The sequence below is a fragment of the Tinamus guttatus genome, unplaced genomic scaffold (assembly GCF_059628265.1).
Source record: "Tinamus guttatus ecotype Peru unplaced genomic scaffold, ASM5962826v1 Tinamus_guttatus_pri_ptg000107l, whole genome shotgun sequence".
NCBI lineage: Eukaryota > Metazoa > Chordata > Aves > Tinamiformes > Tinamidae > Tinamus > Tinamus guttatus.
Genome location: NW_028288641.1, coordinates 204635 through 232181, shown reverse-complemented (window position 1 = coordinate 232181; position 27547 = coordinate 204635). Strand labels below are relative to the sequence as shown.

The following is a 27547-nucleotide window of genomic DNA, read 5'->3' as shown; positions in this document are numbered from 1 at the left end:
TATGCCCAACCGAAAATACAAATGCTTTGCAGACTATATCACAAGCAGCATTAGGAAAAGATTATTTGTACCAACTCTTCATTACTGTTTTACATGGTAATGAATAAATTTTGAATTTATTCAAAAAAACACATTTTTTTCCTCTCAGAGTTAGGCAGTTTGACTTCCACAACGTTTAAAAATCTGGCTCCTAATGAGAACAGCACAGGTCGCACAGACGATGGCATTAAGTGCCAGAAACCAGAACGCTGCTCCACATCAGTTTCCTGACGTCACAGAAATGACAGTCTCGTTCCCTGGCAGCGGGTGCAAATTCCCTCTAGCAGCTCGGGGGGGAAATGCCCAGCACGGAGGTCACCCCCGTCCCGGGCCAGGGAGCTCCCAACACATCTCTGCAATAACCGTCAGAGAGCAAAACCTCCCAGCCCAGCTCTCGAAAATCCAGGTACCTTCAATAAAGACATTTTCAACCAAATTATTAAAATGCATCTGTGACTGATTACAAGCTGATAGTGTATATTATTTGAAGACCAAGGGTCAAATGCACTACAACAAAACTTAATACACACCTAAAACTCTGTTTTTATTTGCTTAACAAATATACACCTTGGCAATTTCAAGCCCACTGATGCTATATTGGCATTCAAACCATTGTGCCAAAATAAGGTGACTGAAAGACAACCCCCTTCCAGCCCACACCCGAAGAGGCACTGAACCTCCCCCAGGGCTGCCATGTAAATACTGGAGGGAAAACTGAAACGAACTCCCAGCTGCTTCCTCACCTGCAGCAAAACCCATCAGGGTCACCAAGATTTTCACACCGCACCATTCCCCTAGAGAGGATATGTTTGGAAGAAGGTGTTACATAAAATGCGAGAAAATATATTTACAAAATATTCAAATATTCAAAATGTAGTTCATGAAAAAAATCTAAACTACAGAAACTATGATTTAGCAAGTCATTTTAACCAACTTTAAGAGCAGTAAATTTTCATTAAAATAGCAACTCAAATCAGACTGTCCATAAACACAAGAGGAGCATTTGCTAACATTGTAAATACCAAACACTGAACCAGAGTCTAATTAGAACCCTTCCTTGCCAGTTAAATACTTTCCCATATAGTAGCATATTAATCACTAAATGTTAATATAAGGAGCACATTCTAGATAAATAAGTCATAAACCGCAGCCTCAGAACAGGTTTCAGGGGCCAGGAGCGAGGAGGCAGCAGAGAGGCGAGACCGGGCCAGGACATCCCCCGGGCACAGCAAAAGGGGTGAGAGATTCAGCGACGGAGGACTCCAACCACCTGGCTTGTACAAAAGCGCTTATACCTGAGCCTCAACGGAGAGGAAGGATTGCGCTCGCAATATTAAGGTTTACGATTTTATGTTTTTCAGTAAAATTAAGAATTTGCATCAAGCCCAAAGATTTGAATACCACACAAAAGATATCTTTAGGATACTTCACAAGGTAGAAATTCCTTACTTTTATTATTTGACTTTAGATTTGGATTTGTGATATTAACACATTCCTCAGACCTGCTGGATTTTAATACTAACTACAAAGAAAATATTACTTAAGTGTTGATAATGCATCGGGGCACATTATCGAGTCAAGCTGGAGCAGAATGGCACCCTGCAATTACTCTAATGTTGGTCAGAAGAGGGAGGTGCATATTTGGTACCCGAGCACTTTGCCCCTTCTCCACATCCCCGTGAGCGCTCCGGGAGGGGCTGGCGACCCGGCCTCGAGAGCGACAAGGCCAAAGCAAAGCTGGGAAAAGCGGCACTTTTTGGCTTGCGCCGCTCGTGCACTCCAGCTGCTCGCGCAGCTGCGGGCGGACCCGCGCACCCAGGGCGCCCCTCACAGCCCCCCGCTCCCCTGGGGAGAGGCCTCCCTCAGGGCTCCCCGGCCGGGACCTTCCCCTCGGGCCGGCAGCCGCCCCTCAGCAAACCGCCCTCCCCGGGGCAGGAGCTGCCCGCCCTCCCTCCTCTGCCGCACGGGGCTCCGCAGGACGCAGCCCCGCAGGCCCCAGAGGCAGCGGCGCCGAGGGCACCTCAGGCGCCCCAATTTGCGCGGGCCCCGAGCAGCGGGACAACCCCGCGCCCGCGCCTCCCCCGGGCCGCCGCGACAGGGCTCGTCTCACCCGCTCCGAGCTCCGCCGTCCCGGACAGGGCTCGTCTCACCCGCTCCGAGCTCCGCCGCCCCGGACAGCCTCGTCCGCCGCGCGCGCGGGAAGCAGCCGCGCCGAGCCCCGCCGGGCACCACGCGCCACCCGCGCGCGCCGGGCCCGCCCTCCGTGCAGGCCCCGCCCCCGATCCCGCCTCTGCTCAGACTCCGCCCTGGCCCCGCCCTCCGCGCAGGCCCCGCCCCAGCTCCGCGCAAGCTCCGCCCCTGCCTCGCGCTGCCGCCCCGCCTTGCCCGCGGCGCCGCGTGCCGCCATGGCGGCGGCGGCGGAGGCGCTGTGGGCCGAGGTGCGGGCGCTGCTGCCCGGTGCCGCGGAGGAGCTGCCGCTGCCGCTGGACGACGAGGTGGAGGCGAGCGCGGGGCCGCTGCTGCGCCGCGCGCGCGCGCTGCTCTACGGCGCGGACGGCGCCCCGCGCGGGCCGGCGCTGGCGGCGCTGCGGCGCCTCGGCCACGTCCTGCAGGACTACGCGTGGGAGCAGCTGAACGCGGCGCCCTGGCGCGAGGTGTCCAAGGGCTGGCGGCAGCTCTACGCCTACGGCTGCCTGTTCGCGGCGCTGGCGGAGGCGGCGGGCGGCGGCTCCGTGGCGGCCGCCCTGCGCCTCTGCGACCTGGGGCTGCTCATGGGCGCCGCCGTCCTCGACAACGTCCTGGCGCGGCTGGTGCGCGTCCTGCAGGCCCGGCTGCCCCGCGGGCCGCCCGCCGCCCCGCGCCAGGTACCGCGGCCCCTGCGCCCCCTCCCCGGGCGGCCGTTGTCCTCGCGGGGCCCGGGGCCGCCTGCTCCCTCCTGCCCCGGTAGTCGGGAGCCCCCCGCTTCCCTCCCCAGGGTCCCGTTGTCCGCCCGGCCCCCCTGCCCAGGGACACTGGGGGTCCCGCGGCCCCCCGGGGACTCCGGCTCGGCCCAGCGGCGCCGCCGCGTGCAGCGGGTGAGCGGGGCGCCCCGTGACCGCGCGTCCCTTGCAGGCGCTCGCGGCTCCCGCTGCGGCTCCCGCTATCCCGCCCGCAGCCGCGGTGCGGAGCCTGCGCTGCCCTTCGCTGGAGCACTTCCGAGACAACTACCTGATCCCGCAGAAGCCGGTTGTCCTGGAGGGGGTCATTGACCACTGGCCGTGCATGACCAAGTGGAGGTGAGAGCGGCTCCTCGCTGCTGTTCCCTTCACTTCTGCGTGTTTATCCACAAACGACAGGGGTCGAGTGCATCAAATCACTCTAGAATATTACGTTCCAGAGCAGTTTTATTCAGCAAACAGTGCAATATAAGGCAGCAAAAAAGATAAGCTGTAGCTGGGCAAGAGAAACTAGCTGCTTAAATCTCAGCTCAAAAGGATCTTGAAAAAGGATATTTCAATAAGGTTTAAAATAGGGCACACAGAACCAAAGCATATTATGGCATAAAATATATACAACCTTGACTGCTCATTTCCTTGCTGCTTGCATCTTTTTCTGCTATCCTTTGTCTCTGTCTGGTTGGTCTTAGTGGGAAGAAATGGTGGCAACCAGCATTTACTGCTCTGAAAGATGGGTTTCGTCCATCAAAAGAACGCTATAAAGGGGTAATGGAACTTTCTCTATTTCAGCGTGGACTATCTTGCTCAAGTTGCGGGGTGCCGCACGGTTCCAGTGGAACTGGGTTCTCGATATACGGATGAGGAATGGTCTCAGAAGCTCATGACCGTCGATGACTTCATCAACCAGTATATAATGAACAAGGTCTGTTACTCTCATGTTGTTCCATCTCCGAATACAGCAAGGTGCTGCTGGAACAGAGAATTCTGCCTAGTTGGATGTTACTAGACAATAGGTGCTTAGAGGTGATCTTAATGCAGGAGGCACATTATAGAGACAACTGTGGATTAAAATATTTGAAATGTTTTCAAGATCTGAAGCTACAAATAGTTATTGCAATAACAACTACCTTTGATTCTCTATATAATGAAATGTGTAGCTGCTGAAATTTAATAAATAGATCTGCATCAAAAGCCTGGATGACAGCATCCAATTTAGCGTAAGGGATTTAATTCAGCTCTTCAGCCAGCAGTCTTGTTCCTCTGAGTTATTAAACTGCTTAGCGAGGTCTAGGATATAGGTTCAAGTTTACATCCATCAAGTTAAAAAAAAAAAAGCAAGCGACTAACTAACTAATGTCCTTTTACTTGGACAGCTGAGGATCAGAAGCTCTCGTTTTCTGTCCCTTAGTCTGCTGGCAGATAGAACCGTGTCACTGCGGGTTGCTCTGTGGTGCAGCCTGGACTAGAGCGTGCAGATACGTGCAGCGAATGAAGGTGAACTAGTCTGCGCCCAGCGGTGGGTCTGCCTAGAGAGGAGCCGCCAGACTCCATAGTGTTACTGCTAGGTTCCCTCCAGCAACTTAAGCTAGGTGATTTGTTAATTATGAGGATGTATCTACACTCCTGCCATTTCAGTGTAGATGCAGCCTATTATTCCACAAGGCCCTTTATATTAGTCCGCTGCTGAGACAATTCGTGTACTTTGAAATACCACGTTGAAAACTGATCTTAACTATAAATAAAGTCCATAAACACAACTGTGAAGCCTTACCCTATATGTCACTATGCATTTCTTTTTTTTTCTTTGTCTGCTGTAATTTCAGAACAGCGTAGGATACCTTGCCCAGCACCAGCTTTTTGATCAGGTAAAACAGAGTGAATGTTTTTATCTTTCTGCAGTCATTTGTTCCCTTTAAAGGACAAGAAATCACAAGTAATTTTGAGGATATCATCTCTACTAGATGGAAGGTTACGATGGGGGAAGGTTCACACTATTTCTTTGTATTTGCTTTTCCCACAAGTTGAAAGAACAGGGGTGGTTTCACTCAGCTGAAAAGAGTGGAAACAAAACGCTGCAGGAAGCGAAAGCATTCACTTCAGTACAGTGTGGCATTTAGTTGTATGGTTATCATTATATGGAAATGCTGCTTATGGAAAAGCAGAATTTTCCCAAAGAATATGTCATTGAGGAAAGAGATTTGGCCAGCACGCAGTCTTCAATGGTAATATATCAACCATGTTCTGATATGTCATTTCAGTTAATTAGAGGAGATTAGCTAGGTGGGATTCTTATAAAGGAACCCCACGGAGAAGCAAGCATAGCATATAAAAGACAAGTTGCTCCTTTTCCGTATCAGCAAACCTGCTCATTTTTATAGTTCTTGCTCTTTGGGCTTCTCTGGTGTCTACTGAAGAAAAAGGTCTCTGAAGAATAAGAAACGCCTTCCCTTTCTTTTTCTTAACTCTTCCTCCCTCCAACATGATTTGCTTGATAGAACGGAAAGTTTGGGGACATTCCTGCAGATTTCCAGCACTCTAGTTATTTCTGCACTGCCTTGGCTGGACAAGCAGATCATTTGTTCTCTTAGTATCAAGCTGAGATACTTTGTTCTAAGAATGATGTATTTTGTGCAAATCAGCACATATCCTTTCCAATATGTTTATTTCTTTATGGGGTAGATACCAGAACTGAAGGAGGATATCAGCATCCCTGATTACTGCTGCCTGGGGGAAGGGGAAGAGGACAACATCACCATTAACGCTTGGTTTGGCCCTGAAGGCACCATCTCACCACTTCATCAGGATCCCCAGCAAAATTTCTTAGCCCAGGTCTGTACGGTACTTTCCTGAAGCGTGCTACCAATGCTGTTGCTAGAACACTGCATATAACGTGTAGATGGAAAGCCCCATAGAGGGAACTGTTGAACCAAAAAAAAATGCTTCCCTTAAAAGTTTCAGAACTTGTGTTTTCCAGCCTGAAGAATAGGAGTGCATCTGCCAGATGCTCTGAAAGATTGTATAGAGTCTTGGCACTCTGAACAGCAGTGCAGGTAACAAAGTAGAATGAGCTCTACTTAATTCAGTGGTGACATTTGCTGCAACGATTGTATTTTCATTAATGAGAAAACCAGTGTCTGGAGATGCATGTTGTTGTCCATTAACTTATGAGTTCAGCCTTGTCATCTATGAAGTCTTACCAGGGTGGCTCAGTGAGGCCACTGAGCAGTGACCAAGGTTCTCTTTATTTCCATACCTAACTAAAAATAGCACTTAATGCTTGGTTCTTTAGTTTAGACCATTAAGTGATATCCATAGTGCCTTTGAGTAAGAAAGATAGCTTACAAAACATACAGACAGCCATAATAAATCAGATCAGTGTTCCATTTAACTAGTACCTCTCATAGATAATAGTGAAATAGTGTAAAGTAGTGTAAAGTGAAATAGTGTAAAAGTGTAAAGTAATAGTGAAAATATACACTGCTAAGCCTCCTGCTTATGCTTTTCTAGCCTTTAGAATACATTTGTGCACTATGCTTGAGGCAAAAAAGAGGAAAGGTCTGTCATTAATACTCAGATATTCATAGCATTCATAAAATCTTGTTCTATGATATGGGAAAAGAAAATAGAGCAGCTTGTTTAGGAATAGTTTGGTAGCACAATTCAGTCCAGTGTATTTCCAGATGCAGTTACATCAGAGTATGGATTTATTTTGTTTAGTGTGACATTCCCAAACAGATGTGATCACTATTGGCCCTTGAAGAAATCTCGAATCCTGGCACAAGCAGCATGAATATTTGCTCTTCCTTTTGTGGTGTCCTGCTCCGAGCGCAGGACCCCAGGAGGACGCAGTGATCGTGCCTGCCGTTCAGCGCAGCGCTCCGCTCGCCTCGCTCATCCTGCTCACCCAGCTGAGGACTCCAGCGGCAGCGCAGCAAGAGCTCAAGTAGCACGTGCGAGTTTAGACTTCTGCCTGCTCATAGGGACTGCGCTGAGGAATCCGCCTCCTTATTCTCAGGCCTTCTGACCATTACTAGCCAGCCCAAATAACCATGCAAATAGTGTGTCTTGAACTTTGAACTAGTTTAGAGGTTTTTGCTGGTATTTCAAATTCTAACCTGCACCGATAGAGCCAGGACTGAGATTCAATTACAGCTTGATTTGTTTCCATTTTGTGTTATAGCAGTCTGTTTATTAATAGCAGATGGCGATGCTTCTTCTTATTCTCTTGATAATTTTTGTTATTCTCAAGGTAATCAGTTATATATACCAGAGTGCAGTATATTAGAGTTGCTAGTTGCTACTTAGTAAAACATAAGCTATTTTTCTGATAACGTGTACAACAATGACAAGTGGAAAACATATATTGTAATATCTACAGGTATTTGGAAGAAAATATATCCGTCTATATTCACCACAAGATTCTGAGAACCTATATCCACACGAAAGCCAACTTCTTCACAACACTAGTCAGGTAAATACTTGCCTGCAATTTTAAAATCAGTAATCAGGATGAAAACATATTTAAGTAAAGACCTTTTTTTGTTTTGTTTTTAATAGGTCGATGTGGAGAATCCTGACTTAATTAAGTTTCCCAATTTTAGAAATGCTTCATCTCAATCTTGTATTCTGATGCCTGGACAGGTTTTGTTTATTCCAGTTAAATATTGGCACTATGTACGATCTCTTGATATCAGCTTCTCTGTAAGTTTCTGGTGGTCATAACTCAGAAGCATGCATAAAGCTTGTTGGAATTTTAATAGCAATCAGAAAGAGGAAAAAGTAACTTTTGACACTCTACAGAAGACAATTATTTTTAAACATGAGAAATCTCCATTCAGAGTGCAGCTTGATGTTCAGGGCTGGATTAAAAAAAAAATCTGCTTCAGCAGAGTAAAAGAATCTGGACAACTATATGGAAGTATGTTGCTACAGACACTTTATTTTTGTGAATGTTTCTAATACAAACTCCTTGTAAAGAACATCTGTCAGCTGCCTGTCTTGTATGTGTGCGTACATCCAAAGCAGCTCTATATATGGGCACTGATGAGATACCATGGCAAAAAAAAAAAAATGTTTGGAACAAAAGATGTATACAACCAAGTGAGTGTTTCCTTCTGCTTGGATTTAGTGACAGTGGAAATCGTTAACTCCCTCACAGTTACATAAACAGTGAGGGAGAATGTTGCCCACTAGTGCAATATGTTAAAGTGCTAACATGAAGTATGATACCAATCTCTGATGTGGAAAAGAATAGTATTAAGGAATAGGGCTACAATCAATTGTAGTTAATCCATAGTTCAATTAAATAAATTGAAACTTAATCATACTTTGGTTAATGATCAGCTGAACTGCTGGCTCTCCTCCTTTCTCTGGGAAAGTCTTGAATTCTTTTCATTTCTACCAATTGAAGATACATTGTCATTCAATGCTCTAGCATTTGGCAATATAGTCTCTTTATTAAGTCCCTCTTACAAGGAAGAACATCCTTTCAGGAAAGAGGGCAGACCTGCTGGGCAACCTGCGCTAGGTGACCCTGCTTGAGCAGGGGGCTCAGACTGGATAATCTCTGGAGATCCCTCCAAGCTCACCCATTTTCTGCCTCTGGAAAAGATGTGCAGACATAACTGTTCAGGAGAGCAGTAAGGTCAATGACAATTTTATTGCAAGATTTTTAAAAACGTTGGGAAATAATAAACACTTAAAATTACATTGTTAAGGAATACAATTGCAAGCTGACTATTCTGCAAGAGAAAGGGGAAAAAAAATCACTGAAAGCAGTCTTAACTATCTAGTGCTGAGAATGAAGCTCTTTTCCTCTCTCTCTCTTTGATGACCCCTGGGAATCTATCCGACTCACCTCTGTCAAGAAAACAAAACAGCAAGGTTACCGAATGACAAAAAGGATGATGGAGCATGACCTGCAGTTTCTCAAAATGCTTTATATAATCTTGTGCTTCTGTTCATAACATCTGATTTCACTGACTAAATGAAATCTGAGGATTTTGTGCTCTTTGTAGAAAGTCAGTATTTCCAAAGGTTTTTGGTTGTAACTTTTATTTTGCTTTTAGGTTTTGGAGGAGTTTTAGTTTCTGTGGGAATTTTGAGGCGTTCGGGGTTTTTAACTTTAATACTATCAGGAACACTATTCACAAGATCTACCAGTGACCCCATGACATATTCTTGGCAGTTCCAGTGCTCCATGTTGCCCAAGGGTGATTTACTGTTGATTAAAGTAAGAAATAACATACACTCAACCATAATTATGAATGTCATAAGCAGTGTCATTTAATAGCACAATCTATTCCTTAGTATTACTACATACATTTTTTTAAATAGGTTGTTTTTTACCTGGAATCTCATGAGGCCAGAAATCATTACAGTGAGGACAGTGTGGTTCAGTCTGAGCTTTGAAGTACTTTCCAACACAAGGTAAATGCATTCCAATTCCACAGGTTTCACATACTTGGCTCTAAAATCAGAAGTAAAAAAAAAAAAAAATCTATTCTCTGCTTCATTTCAATATAAACCTGTCAGAATGGCTACAGCTATTATACAATGCTTTATGCCAAAGAATGCTTCACACATTACAGTTGGAAGACACTCAAAAAACAATACCAGTAAAGTTAAAAGCAGGCATTTTCCTGGAAACTATGAAATGTAATTTCTTTATATGGTGCAAAATTTAACTTGAAAGCTCAACAACTCAGAGATATTTGTCTGTAACAAAGGAGAGTGATTGGGATAGAAGACAAAGCAGAAGCTGTTAGTTGGGAAGAAGAGATGTCGGGTCACACTCACATGAGCACTCACACACGGAGTCATTTTGAAATCCAGGAGTCAAGTAATTTCTGAACCAAAATGGATATGTATCACATTAAAAGTTGCCCTTTGCAAGGTTCAAAGATCAAGCTAGCTAACCCTTACTATTATAACTGTGCAAGGATAAGGATACAAGGATTCACTTCTGGCCTGCTGGGCTTAGAAAGCAGGGCAGTGCGATTTGTTCGCCTTCTCCAAGTTTATACTTTTTTTTTCCCCTTTTTTTTTAAGGGCAGAAAATAAAATAGATAAGCTGACAAAAGCGTTTTTTTTTTTTTAATATACATGAACACTTTTACTAGATTACAAGACTAGAAATGTTATGATCTGACTGACAGTCAAAGGAAAGTATCACACACTTCAGCTATGACCATGATAGCCCATCAGCAGATGCCTGCTAGGTTTATCCAAACAACTGTGTTACCTGGATGGCAAGGCTGTGACAGATGTTGCACTTCCTTGCTACACCTTGGTAGTTGCTGAGAATATATTGCTCCATCTCCATTATGCAGCGAGTATGCAGTGTATATTCCCCATTTTTCTAAGGAAACAACAACTGGTGAGATAGTTTATTTTAGTTCCTTTTGCCCCTTTTGACCTTGCTCACCACCATTCACCAAACAATTGGCATCCATTTTTTGCCACAGAGAAACAAACATGCCAACACTGATAAAGGCAAAGACAAAATACTTGTGAAGTGGCAGACCCTTATTTACTTAGAATCAAAAGAATGATCCCACACCCTTAAAAGAGATATAGTCTTTGGAAGGTATGCAAGCATGCCTTCCTTAAACAGAGACCGTTTGGGGACCCTTCATTTACACATTATAGAAACGTCTGCTGGCTTTCAGCAAAGTCTTGCTGCTTGATGAGTCTTGGAGACTCTCTGCTAAAAAGCAGCAACATAAGGAAATGTGATGGCATGCTAGAAATCTAGGATAGGATGCATCCAGCAGAGAAGGAATTGAGGTCTCAGCAATCCTAACAAACAGCTGCAGCATCGACTCAGTTTCTGGCTCATGAAATTAAAAAAAAATTCTCCACAGTGGTGAAGGGACTGCTGGTACAAGAGTTTTCAACAGCTGACCTCACTGCATTTTCCAAGGCACCATAAATGTTACTGGCAGCACTGATGACCTTGAAGAGCTTCCTCTTGATCCAAGCTTTAAGTATGTTCTGCCCAAGGACTTCCTGCTTGTAAATGTACTACCTTCAAAAATTTTTGACTGGGGTGACAATAAGGGCAGGATCCACAAAATGATTTTTGCTAATGTTCATTGAAGAATAGCTCCAATTTCAGCCATCACATCCATGAAAAAAAAAAAAAAAACAATATCCCAACCTATTCAGCCTGAAGAAGAGAAGGCTGAGAGGGGATGTAATCAGTGTGTACAAATACCTCAAGGGAGTGAGGAGAATGTGGTCGGCCTCTTTTCAGTGGTGGCCACCAACAGGATTAGAGGAAATGGACACAAACTGAAGCACCAAAAGTTCCACAGGAACTTAAGGAAAAAAATCTTAACAGTGAGAGTGACAGAGCACTAGAACAGGCTGCCCAGAGAGGTTGTGGAGTCTCCTTCTCTGGAGATCTTCAAACCCGCTTGGACGCAGTCCTGTGCCACGTGATCCAGGTGACCCTGCGTGTGCAGGGGTTGGACTAGGTGACCTCGAGAGGTCCCTTCCAACCTTAAGGATTCTGTGATTCTACTAAAATACAAACATTGTGTAAAAAACTTTTGTTACCTCAGAGAGCCACTTATCCTCCACAAAAAGTTTCAACACTTGCTCTGCTTCCTTTTTCTTCATTTTCTTTGTCTTCAGTTGGTCAACGAAGTTTAAAATCTCTGTGGAAGAGGCAAAGCCATTTTCTGATAAAATGATTAGGTCCATCTATAGGAAGAAATATTTTCATCTATTAAAAAAGCATGCAATTAGCTAGGCACCCCTTATAGTAATGTACCACTTTTCCTGCATACATATATACTGGTATATGCTACAGTGTATGGCTTGAACCAGAACTATGTAAAACTCAGGTCAAAAGCTAGAACAATCATAGTTGCCTTGTCAATTTTAATCTTTGCCAAGAACATGTACAGTGTTTCCTAAACAAAGCTGCATGCAATGACCCTTAAGCATATTCAGGTCTGATACATCTCTTTTGAGGAAGGCTCTTTAGCTATTGGAGTAAATTTGTCCCCTCTGGAATCAGTGGTACTGCTGAACCTATCCAGCACATCGATGTTGTAGCAATCTTACCAATTTTCAGAGATTCCCTCAATGGGAACATTCCTGCTGCTCATTATCACAGAGCAATATGCAGTTTATATAGTAGTAGTAATATGTGCATGACAATGTTGCCTCTGTGACTGTACTGGTTTTACAACAATAGTAAAAAATTCCTGGATACCGTCAGTTTAAATGAGACTTCAGCATCTGTGGATACACTACTATTTCCAGTTTATATAGAAAAATTGTATTTTAGGGACTATAGTGCAACCAAGAAAGTCTAATGGCTGGATAAACTGTGTCCTCAAATTTCAAAACATTATGAGAACAACCTACCATAGCTATCATTAACTCAAAATTGTAACTCAAAATATTGGGTGCAGGTATGAAATTGGACGCAGAATGTCTTGGTATCCAGATCAAGTAGATCTAATTAAAAATTGCTCTGACTAGTAATTAAACCCAGTATGAATTGGCTACCGCAACAATAATACACAATATTTCAATTTAAATCACTAAATTCAATTTCTATATTATTACCATTAAAACCTAATGTATATTAGTGGAATGCTGAAACCTGTGAGAATGTGCCTCTATTTTAACAATATTCAACAATTCCAGCTATAAATTCTAGAATAAAGTTGCTGAAGGATGTCTGCTTAACTACAAGCAGATATACCAAGTCATTCACTCCAAGGAGCACTCCCCTGTTACTGATTTCAGTTTAACAACAACTGAGTTTTAACAGGGAATTACTGCTTCTGTATATTATTTTTTCCCCCTGTGTGATTTGGTATAAAATTAAGAATTATAAACTTACATGAAATGGCAACTACTTGCTGAAAAGCATTTCAATTTTCCATTCATTTTAAGAAGATACCCTCACAAATAATATAATTTGCTAACTAATAAATAGCATACTTACTGTTTTTCTGAACAATTCTAATTCATTTTCTGCATAATCAGAGGCCATTTTAGTAATTTCAGTCTCTGCCAGATTCACCTATAAAATAATACTGAGATCAAAATGCTGTTGTATTTCTACATTCTGAATTATTAAAGATACTCCAGTGAAAAGAATACATCATCTTAAAATTAACAGAATTTTCAGTTCTTGAAGTAGCCTGAAGGAAGCCACTCATTAAAGCCAGTACCAAAACCCTCCTTTTGCAGACCCTGATCAGCCCATAATCTCCACAGCAGGCTCTGTGCTCTCTCTTGAGCACTCCAGCCCCGCAGAAACTTGGGACAAATGGAGACAGACAAGCAGAGAAGAATTGTGCCTTAAGTTGGTATTAAGCTGCTAGAAAAAAATGCCAGGTTTTGAGACAAGATACAAAGTCACACAGTAGAACTAATATACTGTTCCAGACAATAGTGGTAAATATTTTATAATGCATATTTTTATTTCATTATGAAACACAGTTATTGATACTTCTGTAGGGTACGGCGCTCGGAAGATCTCGCGATGTACGGGAAGAATAGGGAACTAAGGCATATGCCATATTAGGTAAAGAGCAACGCTTATTGGCTATATAGGCATGCTTCCGCCTTCGCTACCTTTATAAGATCCAGCCTGCGTATATTAAACGCCATTTGCAGCATCCTCATATTGGTGTCTGTGCTCTCTGGCCCAGGCACGGGTGGGACGTGCCTGGCCGCCTCGGCGGACGGAGTCGATTGCCAATGTCAGGCAACAAGTGGTGACCCCGACGTGATACTCCGAGGCGGCGGACCGTAGGCGGCGGACCGTAGGCGGCGGACCGTAGGCGGTCGAGGGATCCGCGGATCATGGAAGGGATAGTCAAGGTCGTATTATCGTGTGCTCGTGAATGGGGGATTTCTATGAAATCGAACGCAGTTAAGAGCTGCATTGAGCGGCTCCTTGAAGAAGGGGCGGTTAACAGTGCCGGGGAAGTTTTATTCCCCCAGCACTGGCAGAGATGTACCACCGCGTTAACGGAATATGGTATGTCTAAAGGGAGTGCGAAAGATCTAAAGACGTGGGGAGTGATACGGCAGGTCCTCCAGAGAGCAAGGGAGGAGAGGGAGACTTGGAGGGCAGCACGGGAGGCGCTCGGTAAGAGCGAAGCAGTGGGAGTGCAGACAGAGGCTGATGAACAGACCCTCTGCAAGCTTTCAATCTGGTGCAGAGAGAACGGGTTCAAAGCCGAACACCACCTAGTATTCAAACCCGATGTGAAAGCCAAAAGCAAAGTGGCCATCGGAGCCACGGCAGCCTTTGCAAGCACTTCAGGACCGGGACCGCCACGCCACTGAAAACCGCTGGTGTTTGGAGATCCATCGCTAACCCCCCCGCCAGTGCCTGCATCTGTGCCTGCACCTGCGGCGCCTACACTGTCTGTGCCCCCGCTTCCGCTTGTTAGATCGCCTTGAAAAAAGGAGAAAGCGGGGCTGGGGAAGAGAAGGCGAATGAGATCAAGGAAACTTGTGTTGCTGAGGGCTTGATGGAGGCCAGGAGGGAGGTGCAGAGGAATTTGATCTGTCTTTAAGGGTGGGGGTTGAAGAACTGTGGTGCTTTGGGTGAGGACGGAAACCGTTGTTAGGGCTATTATTTCTATTTGCTATGTTCATCTCTGTTGTGTGTTGTGGCCTTTGTATATTGATGCCGACACGAGGTATGGTTGAAAGGAGGAAATTTGTATGATCTGTAGAGTCATAAAACTATTGTGAAAAATAGGATCCAAGACCCTGAGAAAGAAGATGTTTGCCTGCCCAGGCTGAGCGATAAGGAGCGCGGAGGCGGCTGCCCAGCCAGGCTCAGAGCCGACCTCCTCCAAAAGCAGATGAAGGCGGCTGCTCGACCGGGCTTGTAGCCAACTTAACTGCAAACATCCTCTAAATTAGTTTGAAGGTCAAACACCCGAGAGGGAGGGAGATGAGAAAGGCAGGACCCTCAGACTGACGACTGGGACAATTTACTGACATGCGCACCTGCGCACCCAGGAGGGAAGATTATGTGACTGAAGGCGGAGTTTGTCCGCCCCCTGGTCTGCCTGCTGGCACGTACTGGCCCTACGTGGCAGGATGCACCGGGCATAAACAGACAGTGCAGAGAGAAAGGGGGGGTGAGACTCCTAACACTGAGACCCACGTTGTCTCTGCGGGGACGCCCGCTGAGTTGGGAGCCTGTCAGCAACCCTCTCATCTGCCAACTCAAGAGAATGTTCAGTCTCAGTGTCCTGCCGACAAGTATTACCTCACGAGTAATTAGGCATACTTTGCTTCTTTAACGTGCTTTCACCTGAATAGCCGTAGCCACTTTGTTCTGTGTGATTATTGCCGAATCCCAAACCCATTCGCAACCTAATTGGTAGCGAGGATGGGATTAGGCAATTGAGACAGTGGAACTCACTAGTGGAGCGCACAGCTACGTGAGGTCGTGCCACTGGATGGAAATTGTGTTTGTGCTGTTTGTATCTGTGGTTTTTAGATCTTTATTGTGTAATATATATATCAGCAGAGAGGGCTAAATAAGCACAACAAGAAAGTCCAGAATTTGAAAGTGGGAAAGTCAGGAATAACTCAGACTATGGCACCCCCCCGCCCCCCAACCAGTGGAGGACTGGGAGCCGTACTCTGACTTGTATCCTTGGAAAGAGACTAGGGAAGTACTTCAGCATGGGAAACAAGAATGAAGCGATGGCCAAGCTCCAGTGCAACTGACACGGAAGGACCTGCAACAGTCCTTACAAATTGTAAAAGCCTCAATGCTACTGGAGCGGGCGCCTCCTTAATATACAGAAATCCCAAGCAATTTCTGGGGAGGAAACCAAATTGAAGCTATGCAAACATAAATAGAAATGGAAATCGAAAACCTTTCAAAATGATTCGGACATCTTAATAATCGATTTAAAAGATTGTTTTTTCACCATACTATTACATCCTGAGGACCATGACATAGTGGAACATATGAACCAAACGCTGAAACGCCAGCTACGAAAAACGAAAAATTGGCAAGAGCAGAATATGTTTTAAAATTTTGAGATTGCCCCAGGATAGCCTAGTCCCTCTGATGGTCAAACACAGGGCTGGGCTAAAGGGAGGCCTGACAGAAGTAAAGTCGGGTCCGAGTAAGGTGATGCTGAGAGACTGGAACACGGGAAACTGGATGGGACCCTTGGGCTTAATAACCTGGGGAAAAGGGTATGCTTGTATCGTTACAGATACTGGAACCAGATGGGTGCCAGCAAAAATGGGCGAGACCTTGGCTGGAAGCAAACTCGCATACATCAAACATAGCAGGCAGGCAGCTGGTACCCTAGCTGTGGAAAGTGTGAGCCTGCAGAAGAACAACATGGGAGGAAGAAGTGTTACTGTTATTATTAGCTGTATATTGTGGCTTTTAGGAGGTAACATTACTTTTAACGCTATTATAGAAGCTGATGCTACTTTTAACACTAATGGATATGTTATGCTACTTAGGCGTATTGTTAATTATACCCAAATTAAGAGTTGTTGGCTTTGTGGGACAGCGGATCAATTGATGCACTGGTGTTAGGTATTCCTCAAAGCAACTGGACAGACCTGAATCCATATAGCCTACTCAATACATCATATCAGTGCACACAGGAGAATGTATGGGCGGGCACGCCAATAGCCATCATACTGGAGGAGGCGCTGCAACAGCGCAGCACCACAGCCTCCATAGTCCATGTGAGAAGTCATGCCAGTATACAGGGATATTATCAGGAAGGCAACAATAAAGCTGATGCAGCAGCCAAGGGTGTATGGACAATAACACAAGCTCGTGCTATACACGAGCACCTCCACATAGGAGCGAGAGCCCTTGCAAAGCATTGCAACATTCCCCTTGCAGCAGCCAGGGATGTGGTAGCCACTTGCCCGTATTGCCAACGATCGACTCTATGGGGTGCTGGGGTGAATCCCCGTGGCCTAAAGGCAAATCAAATCTGGCAGTCAGACTTCACATTATGCCCTTTATTCAACCACGACCCTGGTTAGCAGTTACAGTGGATACATGCAGTGGACTGATCATAGCCACACAACACCAGAGGGTTACTGCCCGTGCAGCTCACCAGCATTGGATAACGGCTATAGCATGGTTAGGTGTTCCGCGAATAATCAAAACAGATAACGGCTCCTGCTTCACAGCCCAATCTACGCAAGACTGGGCTGACAAATGGGGAATTAAACTGCAACACGGAATTCCTCATAATAGCCAAGGACAGGCAATTGTAGAGAGAGCAAATCAAACCCTCAAACAAAAAATCAAGATCCTTGGGGAGGGGGAAGGTCATACCCAAAGAATTCCCAGTATGAAGCAACCAGAAATTTTGATGCGAGCGCTATATTCGCTGAATCATTTCATTCGTGGAAATGAGAACAAGGCACCAGTGGATAAGCATTGGGCGGTCGCGGCTATAGAGGATGGGCCCCCAGTTCTGGTCAGGTTCCCAGAGAAAGGGATATGGGAGTCTGGGTGGAACTTGGTAACCCAGGGAAGGGGCTACGCGGCCGTAAGACAGCAGGAGGTAGTGAAATGGGTACCCACAAGGTGGATAAGACCGAACCTCAAAACTCATGGCAACTATGAGCTTACCCCTACAGGAACAGCTGGTGGGACGACCCCCACAACCCATACACCTCAGTGATGGAGGATTCGACTGGACCCCGACCTACTAAGAAAGCACCTTGTCCGGTTGAAAAGGAAATATTGGAGAACAGCAAAACAAACGATCGACATGGCAAGACGAGGAAAGGGTCTCTTTGCGTTATCCTGCTGATACAGGTTGTATGGAGTCGACCAGGAAACACAGAATCCTAGGCCCGACAATGGGCGAGGGCGAGAGGCGCATCCCATTATTGCCTCCCCACTGGGGTGGAAAAAGGGGAAAGTCCTGACCTCAACCTGTGTTGAAAATGTTGCAGTTTGAAAGCCGTAGTGGTAATGGTGGTGGGGGGGGGGAAGGAGGTATCAAAAAAGGTATCGGATTCACGAACAGTCTGTCAACTGCAGGTCCGATTGCCCTCCCGCAAACAAATAGTCGAGTTCACAAACAGTGTGATTTATTCAAGTGCAGCATTTACAAAGCAGGTTTCGATGTTAGTAAAGGAAATTCTCTACTAGAGCATGGGGTTTTTAGCTAGCTCTGATGTACAAATATGCAATCATCACTCACCCCAGAAAATGGGAGAAGACGTCCAGTCTCGAGTCTCCTCGGGCAGCGTCTCGGCACAGGGGGAGGGATGGGGGCTCAGCCTCTCAACTGACCCAGGAGTTACGATGAATTCTTCCCTCCAGACTTTTCATCCTTAGTTCACCTTTTATACTTTTCTTTACATTCAGGTGGAGCTTGAGTGACTAAAGTCATACTTAACCTTGTTGTTGATTGGTGGCAAAGTTTCTCGCTTTCATTTAAAGGTACAGTCAACCGAAAATCTAAAGCGCATGCTCAGTGAGGGGTGGTCGTACCTCGGAGGCGGGTAACTTCTGAGATGGAGGTACGGTTTTCACATTATAATGAGCAAAGTTTAAGCAAAGTTCATCATTTGCCACTTTTGCTGGCACAGCACCGGACATGTTATCGTATATCTCTCATTAGACAGCCACTGTGCAGCTTATCAGCAGCCCAGCAAAGGGAGTGCAACAGAGTTTGGCCGTGGAGCTTTCACCCCGCTCCGTCCTCCGTTACTCCCTTTCGCAGCTGCGAGGAGGGCAGATTGCGTTGCCCAGGGAACCGTGGAGGAGCAGAGTCCGTGCGCACCAACCATCCTAGAAGTGGCAACTGTGTAGCACCCCAAGCAGGCCTCTGTAATGCCAGAGCTATGTGAGGCCCTAGTTTTCCTCTCAGTTCCTGCTTTCAAACAATTCTTCTACAAACGCTCCTTCCACACAATTCACTAACATGCTTTGCTTTTGTAAGTTTTGCGGCTTCGCTAACAGATAACGCTTTATGCAAATTAATGGCACGAAGAGCAGCAAATCTCACAATACTGCCTAGTGGGACAGTGTATGGGGAATCATGGTCACCATATGGGTCATATGTTAATGTGACATACCGCTCCCATCATGTGAATTTCACAGGGTACCTAGAGATAGTCACTCAGAAGGCTCAGAAATGGGAGAGAAAGATTACATCAGACCCCTCTGCCACCTGTGAAAGTTATAATACAATAAATATAGGCAGAGGTGTGGGAAGATTTAGCTGCGGGGATGATGAAGGAAACAGGGAGTGGATTATACCCGAAGACTTGTTTAGACACTCAGGTACAAGATGGACGAACGGTACTATAATTCTCCCCACCTGAAACGTTTCCTGCTCTAGCGCGCTATGCTTGCTGGCTGCTGCATACCTACCACCAGACAAAATACCCCCAACCCTTGTAAAATTTTTTTTTGCCCCCATGTCACCTGATGTCTTTTTACCGGGTAATATGAGCGAGGCACCATTCCTCGTCCTGGTGAATGCTAATATTACTTGCCTCGGCCCGATCTTAGGATCAACAGGGCTATACAAAATTCAAAGCTCGACCTGTCACTTGTTGTGGACGAATAAAGCAGTAAACACATTGCCTCAACAGATAGCGGCAGGTTTTAGGGATGTCAACAAGATACTCAAAGCACATCACGAGGCCATCAACGTAATCTTCGAGATTCTCCAGGTGGGGGGAGGCCGGTCCAGAACATTCAAAAACCTAAAATTTTGTTGCCTGACCACAGAAGACTACGAGAAGATCGGCAAGAGGTCGGAGGACATTCAAAACGTAGGATCAGATCTGCTACAGATGATAAGACGTAACCCAGGAAACTGGAGATGGCTTGAGAACATAGGCAACAGTATCTGGACATGATTACTATCCTGGCTCAATTGAATTGATTGTGGAAGCTTGGGTTGATTATCATTATGGTATTGATTGGTGTCTTTTGCAGCATGCCTATTTTGTCATGTATAATCCACTATGTATTGCATCAGCTACGACGCTCACAGAAACAAGGCAGTCACAATGTACGCTATTAGCAGCTTGTGTGATATTTAGGATATTTAGATTAACATGGGGGGGGGGAGATGTAGGGTACGGCGCTCGGAAGATCTCGCGATGTACGGGAAGAATAGGGAACTAAGGCATATGCCATATTAGGTAAAGAGCAACGCTTATTGGCTATATAGGCATGCTTCCGCCTTCGCTACCTTTATAAGATCCAGCCTGCGTATATTAAACGCCATTTGCAGCATCCTCATATTGGTGTCTGTGCTCTCTGGCCCAGGCACGGGTGGGACGTGCCTGGCCGCCTCGGCGGACGGAGTCGATTGCCAATGTCAGGCAACATACTTCATACTTGTATTGTTCTTGCTACTGCTCTTCAACATTAACCCGAGTGAACTGGCAAAATTACCCAACATAAAGGTTAAAAGTGGCAGTTAACATTAGAAGACTTCCAGTATGGTCTTTTTACATTACTGAATAACCTTTCCTCTTTGAACTCTAGATTTCAGAGCACTCAGGGAAATTATATTTACGTTATTGCTTAGCAAACCTTTTATGTTAGGTACCTTGTTGGTTAAGCAAAAAAGAAAACTAATATTAGAAAGCTCTCACTGCTTTCTAGCTGAAATATTCCTCTTGAGAAAGAAAAATCTGTGAAAAAAAATCTTCAGTTCTCAACCTTAGGCAATGTTTACAGTACATAAAGCAGACAGTACTGTGGTCCTTAGTGCCATTCCACTCCCACACACCTATGGTGTTGACAAGGTATCCTCCCACTTTCCTATTCTATGTGTAGCTTATACAGCAGCTGTCAGCCTAAGAAGGGAAAAACCCAGCAGAAACAAAACAAGACACTGCTGAGAGTAAGGAGCACCCTTCACTTGCATGTCCTCTGTGAATGGCACAGTTCTTATAAGTAAACAAAGAATCACAGTTAGCTCACACTTCGTAACATCCCAAGCTGGCACTTAGAGTAACCTTGTGTTATTATGCACAGATAGAGATAAGACTTTTATGCAGTTGACAATTAGAAGCCATCTGTACCTTTCATTGGCACATTATCCACCAAGGTTACCTACATCAGTGACACTGGTGACCTCTCCTCCCTGCTCCATGCAGCAGTTTATCCGCTCATCATGAGGCCAACACCATAAGACGGCAGCAGGTCACATACTTACCAGGGCATAACGCACTCTCCCGTCGTCTTCAGACATTCCTTTCCGGATCTGCATGAACAAAGGCTGCAGATGGACGTTAATAGTATTGATGAAATCATCCAATTTATCATGTGCATAGTAGACTGGGGAAAAAAAAAAGAAAAAAGAAGAAAAAAGTCTTATGCAGACCTTCTTATGTTCTCCTGAAACACTTTTTGCTGACCTTTCCTTTTCCTGATTTTCCCTTCACACCTGGAGGGTGTAAAGACAACAGAGCCAGACTCTCCTCAGTGGTGCCAGTAACAGAACAAGAGGCAGCGGCACAACCTGAAACACAGGACGGTCCATCTGGACATGAGAAGTTGCTTTCCTGGGAGGGTGACACGGGACTGGAGCAGGGTGTCCGGAGCGGCCGTGGAGCCTCCTTCCTTGGAGACGCTCAGACGGCGCCTGGACACGGTCACGGGCAACGTGCTCGAGGTGGCCCTGGGGGAGCTTGGAGCAGAGGGTCTCGACAGGCCCTTCCTAGATCAACCTTTCTGTGATTTCTCTATGAAACAATTCTTGTACATGAAGCTGTATTATTAATAACCTCCAATCTAACTAATTGGTTAGAAACTGTTTATTCAAACATATTACTACTAAAACCCAGCAATATACTGTAAAAGATTTCATGAAAAATAGGACAAACTAATGTGATATTACTAAAAGGTGGATATTAATGCCCTAATTATCAACAGTGTTCATATTCTGGCACCACATACAGAGGAATGTATCTGCCCATTTTCTTTGGGCAAGATGTCAGAAAGCTCAGAGTGTTAAAACTGCTTCAAACAACTGCAGTTAAAAAAGCCTATTTGTGATATGAATGAGTTAGATGCTTATTAAAGCTGGGACTGCTCTACTTCCAGAATATTAAACTTTTTCAAAGGTCTTCATTTCTGATAGCTTTCCAGCAAAATGTACCGGTTTAAAAAATAATAGCCTAAACCTAACTAACAGTTGCTGTAAATGATATTTCTGTAACAGAAATAAATTATTTCCTTCTCTAGGGAAAAAAGTGTAATCTTAATTAATACCATATCACAGATCTACTTATCGTAATCTGCTTTCAGTCAAATAAAATTAAAGCAAATAGCTATTCCAGTTTTCAGTTCCAATTATGCACAGAACAAAGCTGTGCACAGCATTGCAAACCAAGTATGTCATGGAACCAGCTTCTGTTCTTTATCCTCTGTCAGTAAACAATCTTCAGCCCCAAACACTCAATAAAGCCAGCATGTGGCTGCATTAGAAGAAGAGCTCATTATACACTAGTGTAGGACACTGCTTGAGAACATTTTCTTTACAAGAAATTAGTTCAGGGACAGAGAGATAGAAGATCATACTGGGTTTTAGTTTTTTGTTGTTGTTGTTTGTTTTGCTTTTTAATTTAGACAAACTCTTAAACTCAAATATTTTCCACAGAAAAGGTCCCTGGCTGTGATAAAATGTAAAGGTGCTAGGAGAAACCAGAATATTTTCTGAACACATCTTTATGCAAACTACATGCAGCAGGTACCAGGGCATACTAACTCTCACTTTGCATATTGGTTAATTATTGCCTTTTAAACTGCCACTGTTTTGCCTCTTTTTTAAAGACAAGCAAACATAAGGAATCTTGTTACTAAGGTCAGTCAGAGAAGCCACAGCTTCATGATAAACTGCAAAAACACACAGACTGCTGTAAGATTAGGGCTCCCACATTTAAGGCAAAAGACTACAAATAAGCTGAATAAATGCTTTAAAAGAAAAGTGACAGGAACCTTTAATCGTATAATACCCAAACATAAATTTATCACGTCTATGCACTTCAGTTTCCGTGTTCTCTGTAAACAGATTATGCAGAAGATTAAGTGCAGTTCTAGTCTGCAGAGCTGCTCTTGTTTTCCTTCTATACAACTTCTGACATGCAATTCATCAGTTTAGGAACTTCAGCATTAAACTAAAACTAGAAGTATACGCAAAGAATAACATGACAAATTATTTTGGACTTTAAATCACTCCTCAGTTTTGAAGACATTCAGATTTTTTTTTTAATTTACTTTACTTATTCCCTTTAGTAGTCAACAGGAAGATTTATATAAAAAGCTCCCTATGGAGATTGAATATTCTGCCTGGTAGCTTTTTTACAGCTAGGAAAAAATGAGATGGGACCATTATCTGTAAGAGAATCGAAGAGCTTGTCTGAAGTCCTTTAAAATCAAAACAGTCTTAGTTGCACTTCATAATGGTATTTTTTGCAAAATCTTTTTGTTTTGTTAATTTGGGGAACAACTAGAAACTAAGAGCAGAAGATACTGTAAAAAGAAATAAAAAGGCGATTCTTGCCTCAAATTGCTGAATGACATTTTACCTATGGACTAGACTTCATCATTCATGGTTATTTTTTATGTATGTCCTGCTTATTATTTTAAATATACTATTTAAACATATTATTTTATGTAAAAATATTATTCATATATAAATATTATATATATTACTTGTATATAAAATATTTTATCTTTATAGAGAACCATTCACATTGAACCTCACTATACACACTCACCTACAATATATGTTTCAGGCCTCCTATGAAAACAGAATCACAGAGAAGCAGAAGTTGCTGCTTCTAAGAGTGTTTTTGCAACGCAACTCTGTAGAATGAATCAATCAAACTGCCAAGGTGTTCAGGCAGGGAAAATATCCAGTTACTCAAACTGGGTGGCTGGATTTCCACCCACATATCAAGGCAGATACTCTTGAAAATTTCTCGACAAACTTCAGTAATCAGTCATAGCAAAGACTTTAGAAGACTTTAGACTTAAAGTGTAACCACTTCCTAGGGGATAGCTAACACACTAAGCTACCATAGTGGTTCAGTACAGACTCAGGTACCCAATCTTCTGTCATTGTTTTTCTTTGTGTATTCTTTTTGTGTATTTTCTTTGTATATTCTCTTTCAACATGGAGAATACATCTCAACAAACACCTAATAAGCTTCTCCACATTTTAGGCTTCAATCCAGTCATCTGAAATGCAGGAAAAAAAAATGTTTTTTTTTTCTTTTTTTTTTTTTGGTTAAAAAATATGGCCTGGTTTAGGTGGTAGACAAAAATAGATTGTTGCATTAATTCCTTCCTGCCTTAAATTCTATGGATAAATAGATACAAATTCACAGTCCTTCAATATGTATTCTAACTGAACTGCATGTTTTCTAGCAGTGTTGGGCAGATTAGTACAGGTACTTGACTGCTAACAGCAAACACTGATGTGCTGCACAAACAACAAGAAGGTGTCTGCTGGCCAAAAGCCTTGTGATTTTGAAATAAAACAGAACAAGAGAACAAGCTAAATACCAGGAGGGAAAATGGCCAGATCACTTTGCTCAGAGGCTATATAGATGAGTTACTGTATGACTTGGCTTCAGCAGACAAAGCTTATTTATTCTTTTATATTTAAGGAAACTATCATCAGATAGTTGACAGCCTCATTATATAACACAATCTGTGGGGGAAATAAATTAATTCAATTATGCCATCCTAGGTACATTTTAGGTATGTTAGCATTGATCTGACTGGAAGCCAAAATGCGTTCTGATTGCAGTAAGCGTTATTAAGATGTATTTGAAGAATATACATCAAAAACAGAACTTCTAGAAATACTACAAACAGGCTGAGCTTCCTCATATCACTACTCACAAGACTGTGGTGGCTCTGCCCTGCTAAAGATGATCTGTAAAATATATTTTTTATTCCTAACAGATGTAAAGATGCAAAAAAAAATGTTCCATTCAATGAGTCAAGTTGAACATCCCTTTGTCTCGCAACATGGCACACAGCCTTCCCAGGTAGAGCATTAATAAAATTGTTACACTTTAAACTCCCACGCCGTATCTGAGTAGTTTCACAATCCTTTCCATTGCATACTGGCTGCCACTATACCAAAAAAAAATGAAGTACTCAGTAGGCAGCAGTTGCAAGGGACCTATTAAACAAAATAACTCTTCCTAATAAATAATCCTTTCTAATTAATGTTACTTTAGCCCCTGATCTTACATACTCAATACAGGATCTAGCTGTAAAATTTTTCTCTTTAGACACTTTTCACAAGTGTTGTAAACAAACAACTGATTATATCCAAGCTGTTCATCTAGACCGCTTACGAAATGCATTTACCAAACACTTCAGTGACTCACTTCTCACAAAAACAGGAGGAAAACAACTAAGAGAAACACTATTTTTCTAGTTTGGAATTTGTCATGCCATTTCTGTAGTCAGGAATTTCTATTTTTCAGTCAGGAACTTGCACAGCTGCTGAAAGAAGCCCAGCAAAGTTTAAATAAATCTATGGAATCTGCTTGACACATTTTAATTAAGGAAAATATATAGGTAATGGGCTCTTCTAGCAAAGACTCTCAAGTCTTGGTTAATGAGTAATTGTCCCTATCGCTGACTATAATCTCTTCTCTCTAACAGGGGAAAAGCACAGTTAGCAACAGTGATGCTAAGATTATTATCCTAAACACTTCAGTAACACACTGAATAGTTCAGTTCCTTCCCCTACGATTATTGGCTTAGCTCTCAACAGGCTAACATAAACAGCATCAACTGACAAATCCCTCAAATATAAATGTTGTGATGTTTTTTATTTTTAAAACCTTAAATACTAGAGCACAAGAGGAATAACTTGAGGTGTACATTCAGTAGACATCGCTTCTTATAACGTGTGATTTAAGGAACATACTTTCTGGAGTTATCCAACTTTCAACAGTAATTTGTTAAAATTACTACTTTATGCACCATTTGAACATTTCCCTTCACATGGCAGGGTTTTTTTTGTTTGTTTTTACACATTCCTTGTTCCTTTTAATTTTGTTCATCATGTAGAAAAGAAAAAAATGGGAATTTTATTACTTTCTTTTTTTTCTGTGAAATGACAATTAGCATTTTTTTTGCTCTACTATCTAACTTACAACTAAAACCTACAGATTAATTAATACTAACTGCATTGCTCATTTCAAGTTTAGTCCAGTTTGTACCCACTACATTCTCAAAATTAGTGAAAATTCAAACTTACAGATACAGGTCGATCTCTGAAAAAAAATCATAATTGAGTTGATTACACATTTCTGTAGTACTTCTGTTCAATGAAGAACCTCTAACAAATTTGAAAGCATATAACCAAATTTTTGTTCTACATAGCATAAAATCCATCTTGTTATGGCATACGAATATAGCATACATATAGCATATAGGAAAACATCCTGGAGATATAACACTATTCTTGGCGAGAATTAATAGAATTTTAAATATATAACTTTAAAAATCTAACTACTTGTAAACTATATCAGAATATCAGAAAAAAAAATGTTCTCCCATCTTATTCTCAACACTTTTTCTCAGAAAGTCAGACAAACCTTTATGCATTTCACAGCAATGTCTGTGTAATTTCCTAGCCTCTGATCCTTCCATTATCCCATGAGACATCAGGACCTGCAGGAACCGTCGATGACTATCAGTCATCTGAGCTGCCATTGCAATATTCCACCAGGCTTCAGACGCTGAAAAGAGGGTAAAATAGAATTAATACGGATGTTCATGAAAGTTAAAAAATATCAATTCCAAACATATGTAATTTTTCAAATAAATTTATACTTAAAAAAAGAACAAATCAGCGAGATAAAATTGAATCAGGGCAAAAAACAAGATGCCCCAGCTTGATTTTAAAATACAGATGTGGACAAACATTAGAGCTTTTAGAGAAGAAGGCAAAAGCCAAAATCTGACCAATTTTTCCTAACACTTTCAGCTACAGCATAAAATAATATAGACACTGTGGCATCATACTCCCCACCAAAACCAAAATAATGCTCTTAATGTCTATTACATTCAACAGAACCTTCTGCACAGTTTTGCGTTAAATACTTCTGTTTAGTACATATCCAAGTAACTCATCTCATTAGACTGCACCTTAATCTGGACAGAAAATCCTCCTCTACATGGAGAATATCAACACTAAGTAAAAGCTTTTCCAGACATTCCTGCCCAATAAACCCGAATAAGTCCAGAAGAGGTAGGACGCTTTCCCCATGCCGGGGGGCAGACGGGGCTTCTAACAAGGCCAAGAAGCCGGCGCAGGAGGCCCGGGACGGGGCTCGCAGCTGTGCCGGGTGCTCCCATCTCCCCGGGTGCACACATCCAGCCGCAGCCCAGCGCCGGCGGGCGAAGCTGTGCTACAGCACCGGCTACAGCGCGCGGGGAAGCAGCCGGGAAGGGAACATGAGGACGGTCCCCATAAATTTGACTTGATTGGCGGGCAGCTCCAGCTCGGGCCTCCGCTCAGGGCAGCACCAGACCGAGGGGTCCCGGCTGCGGGCAC

The 27547-nt window shown here is 43.5% G+C and overlaps 2 protein-coding genes across 3 annotated transcripts; one reads left to right on the top strand and one right to left on the bottom strand.

The window, feature by feature from the left end:
* Positions 1 to 2432: 2432 nt before the first annotated feature.
* On the top strand, positions 2433 to 8007 carry KDM8 (lysine demethylase 8 (putative)). 2 transcript variants are annotated; one of them, XM_088520963.1, is made up of 7 exons: positions 2433 to 2903; positions 3151 to 3314; positions 3765 to 3897; positions 4799 to 4840; positions 5655 to 5804; positions 7354 to 7446; positions 7533 to 8007. In XM_088520963.1, exons 1-7 carry the CDS (start codon positions 2445 to 2447, stop codon positions 7695 to 7697), a joined length of 1206 nt encoding a protein of 401 aa, XP_088377089.1. In that variant the 5' UTR covers positions 2433 to 2444; the 3' UTR covers positions 7698 to 8007. The 2 variants fall into 2 exon arrangements, with proteins under 2 accessions (XP_088377089.1, XP_088377090.1); XM_088520964.1 differs by having other exon boundaries at positions 2445 to 2982; positions 3194 to 3314.
* A 570-nt stretch (positions 8008 to 8577) lies between these two features.
* On the bottom strand, positions 8578 to 26750 carry NSMCE1 (NSE1 component of SMC5/6 complex). The gene is made up of 7 exons (XM_010222056.2): positions 26586 to 26750; positions 21170 to 21291; positions 12946 to 13023; positions 11538 to 11684; positions 10219 to 10335; positions 9324 to 9444; positions 8578 to 8834 (listed from the first exon to the last, which is right to left on the bottom strand). Exons 1-7 carry the CDS (start codon positions 26701 to 26703, stop codon positions 8764 to 8766), a joined length of 774 nt encoding a protein of 257 aa, XP_010220358.2. The 5' UTR covers positions 26704 to 26750; the 3' UTR covers positions 8578 to 8763.
* Between the last annotated feature and the right edge of the window lie 797 nt (positions 26751 to 27547).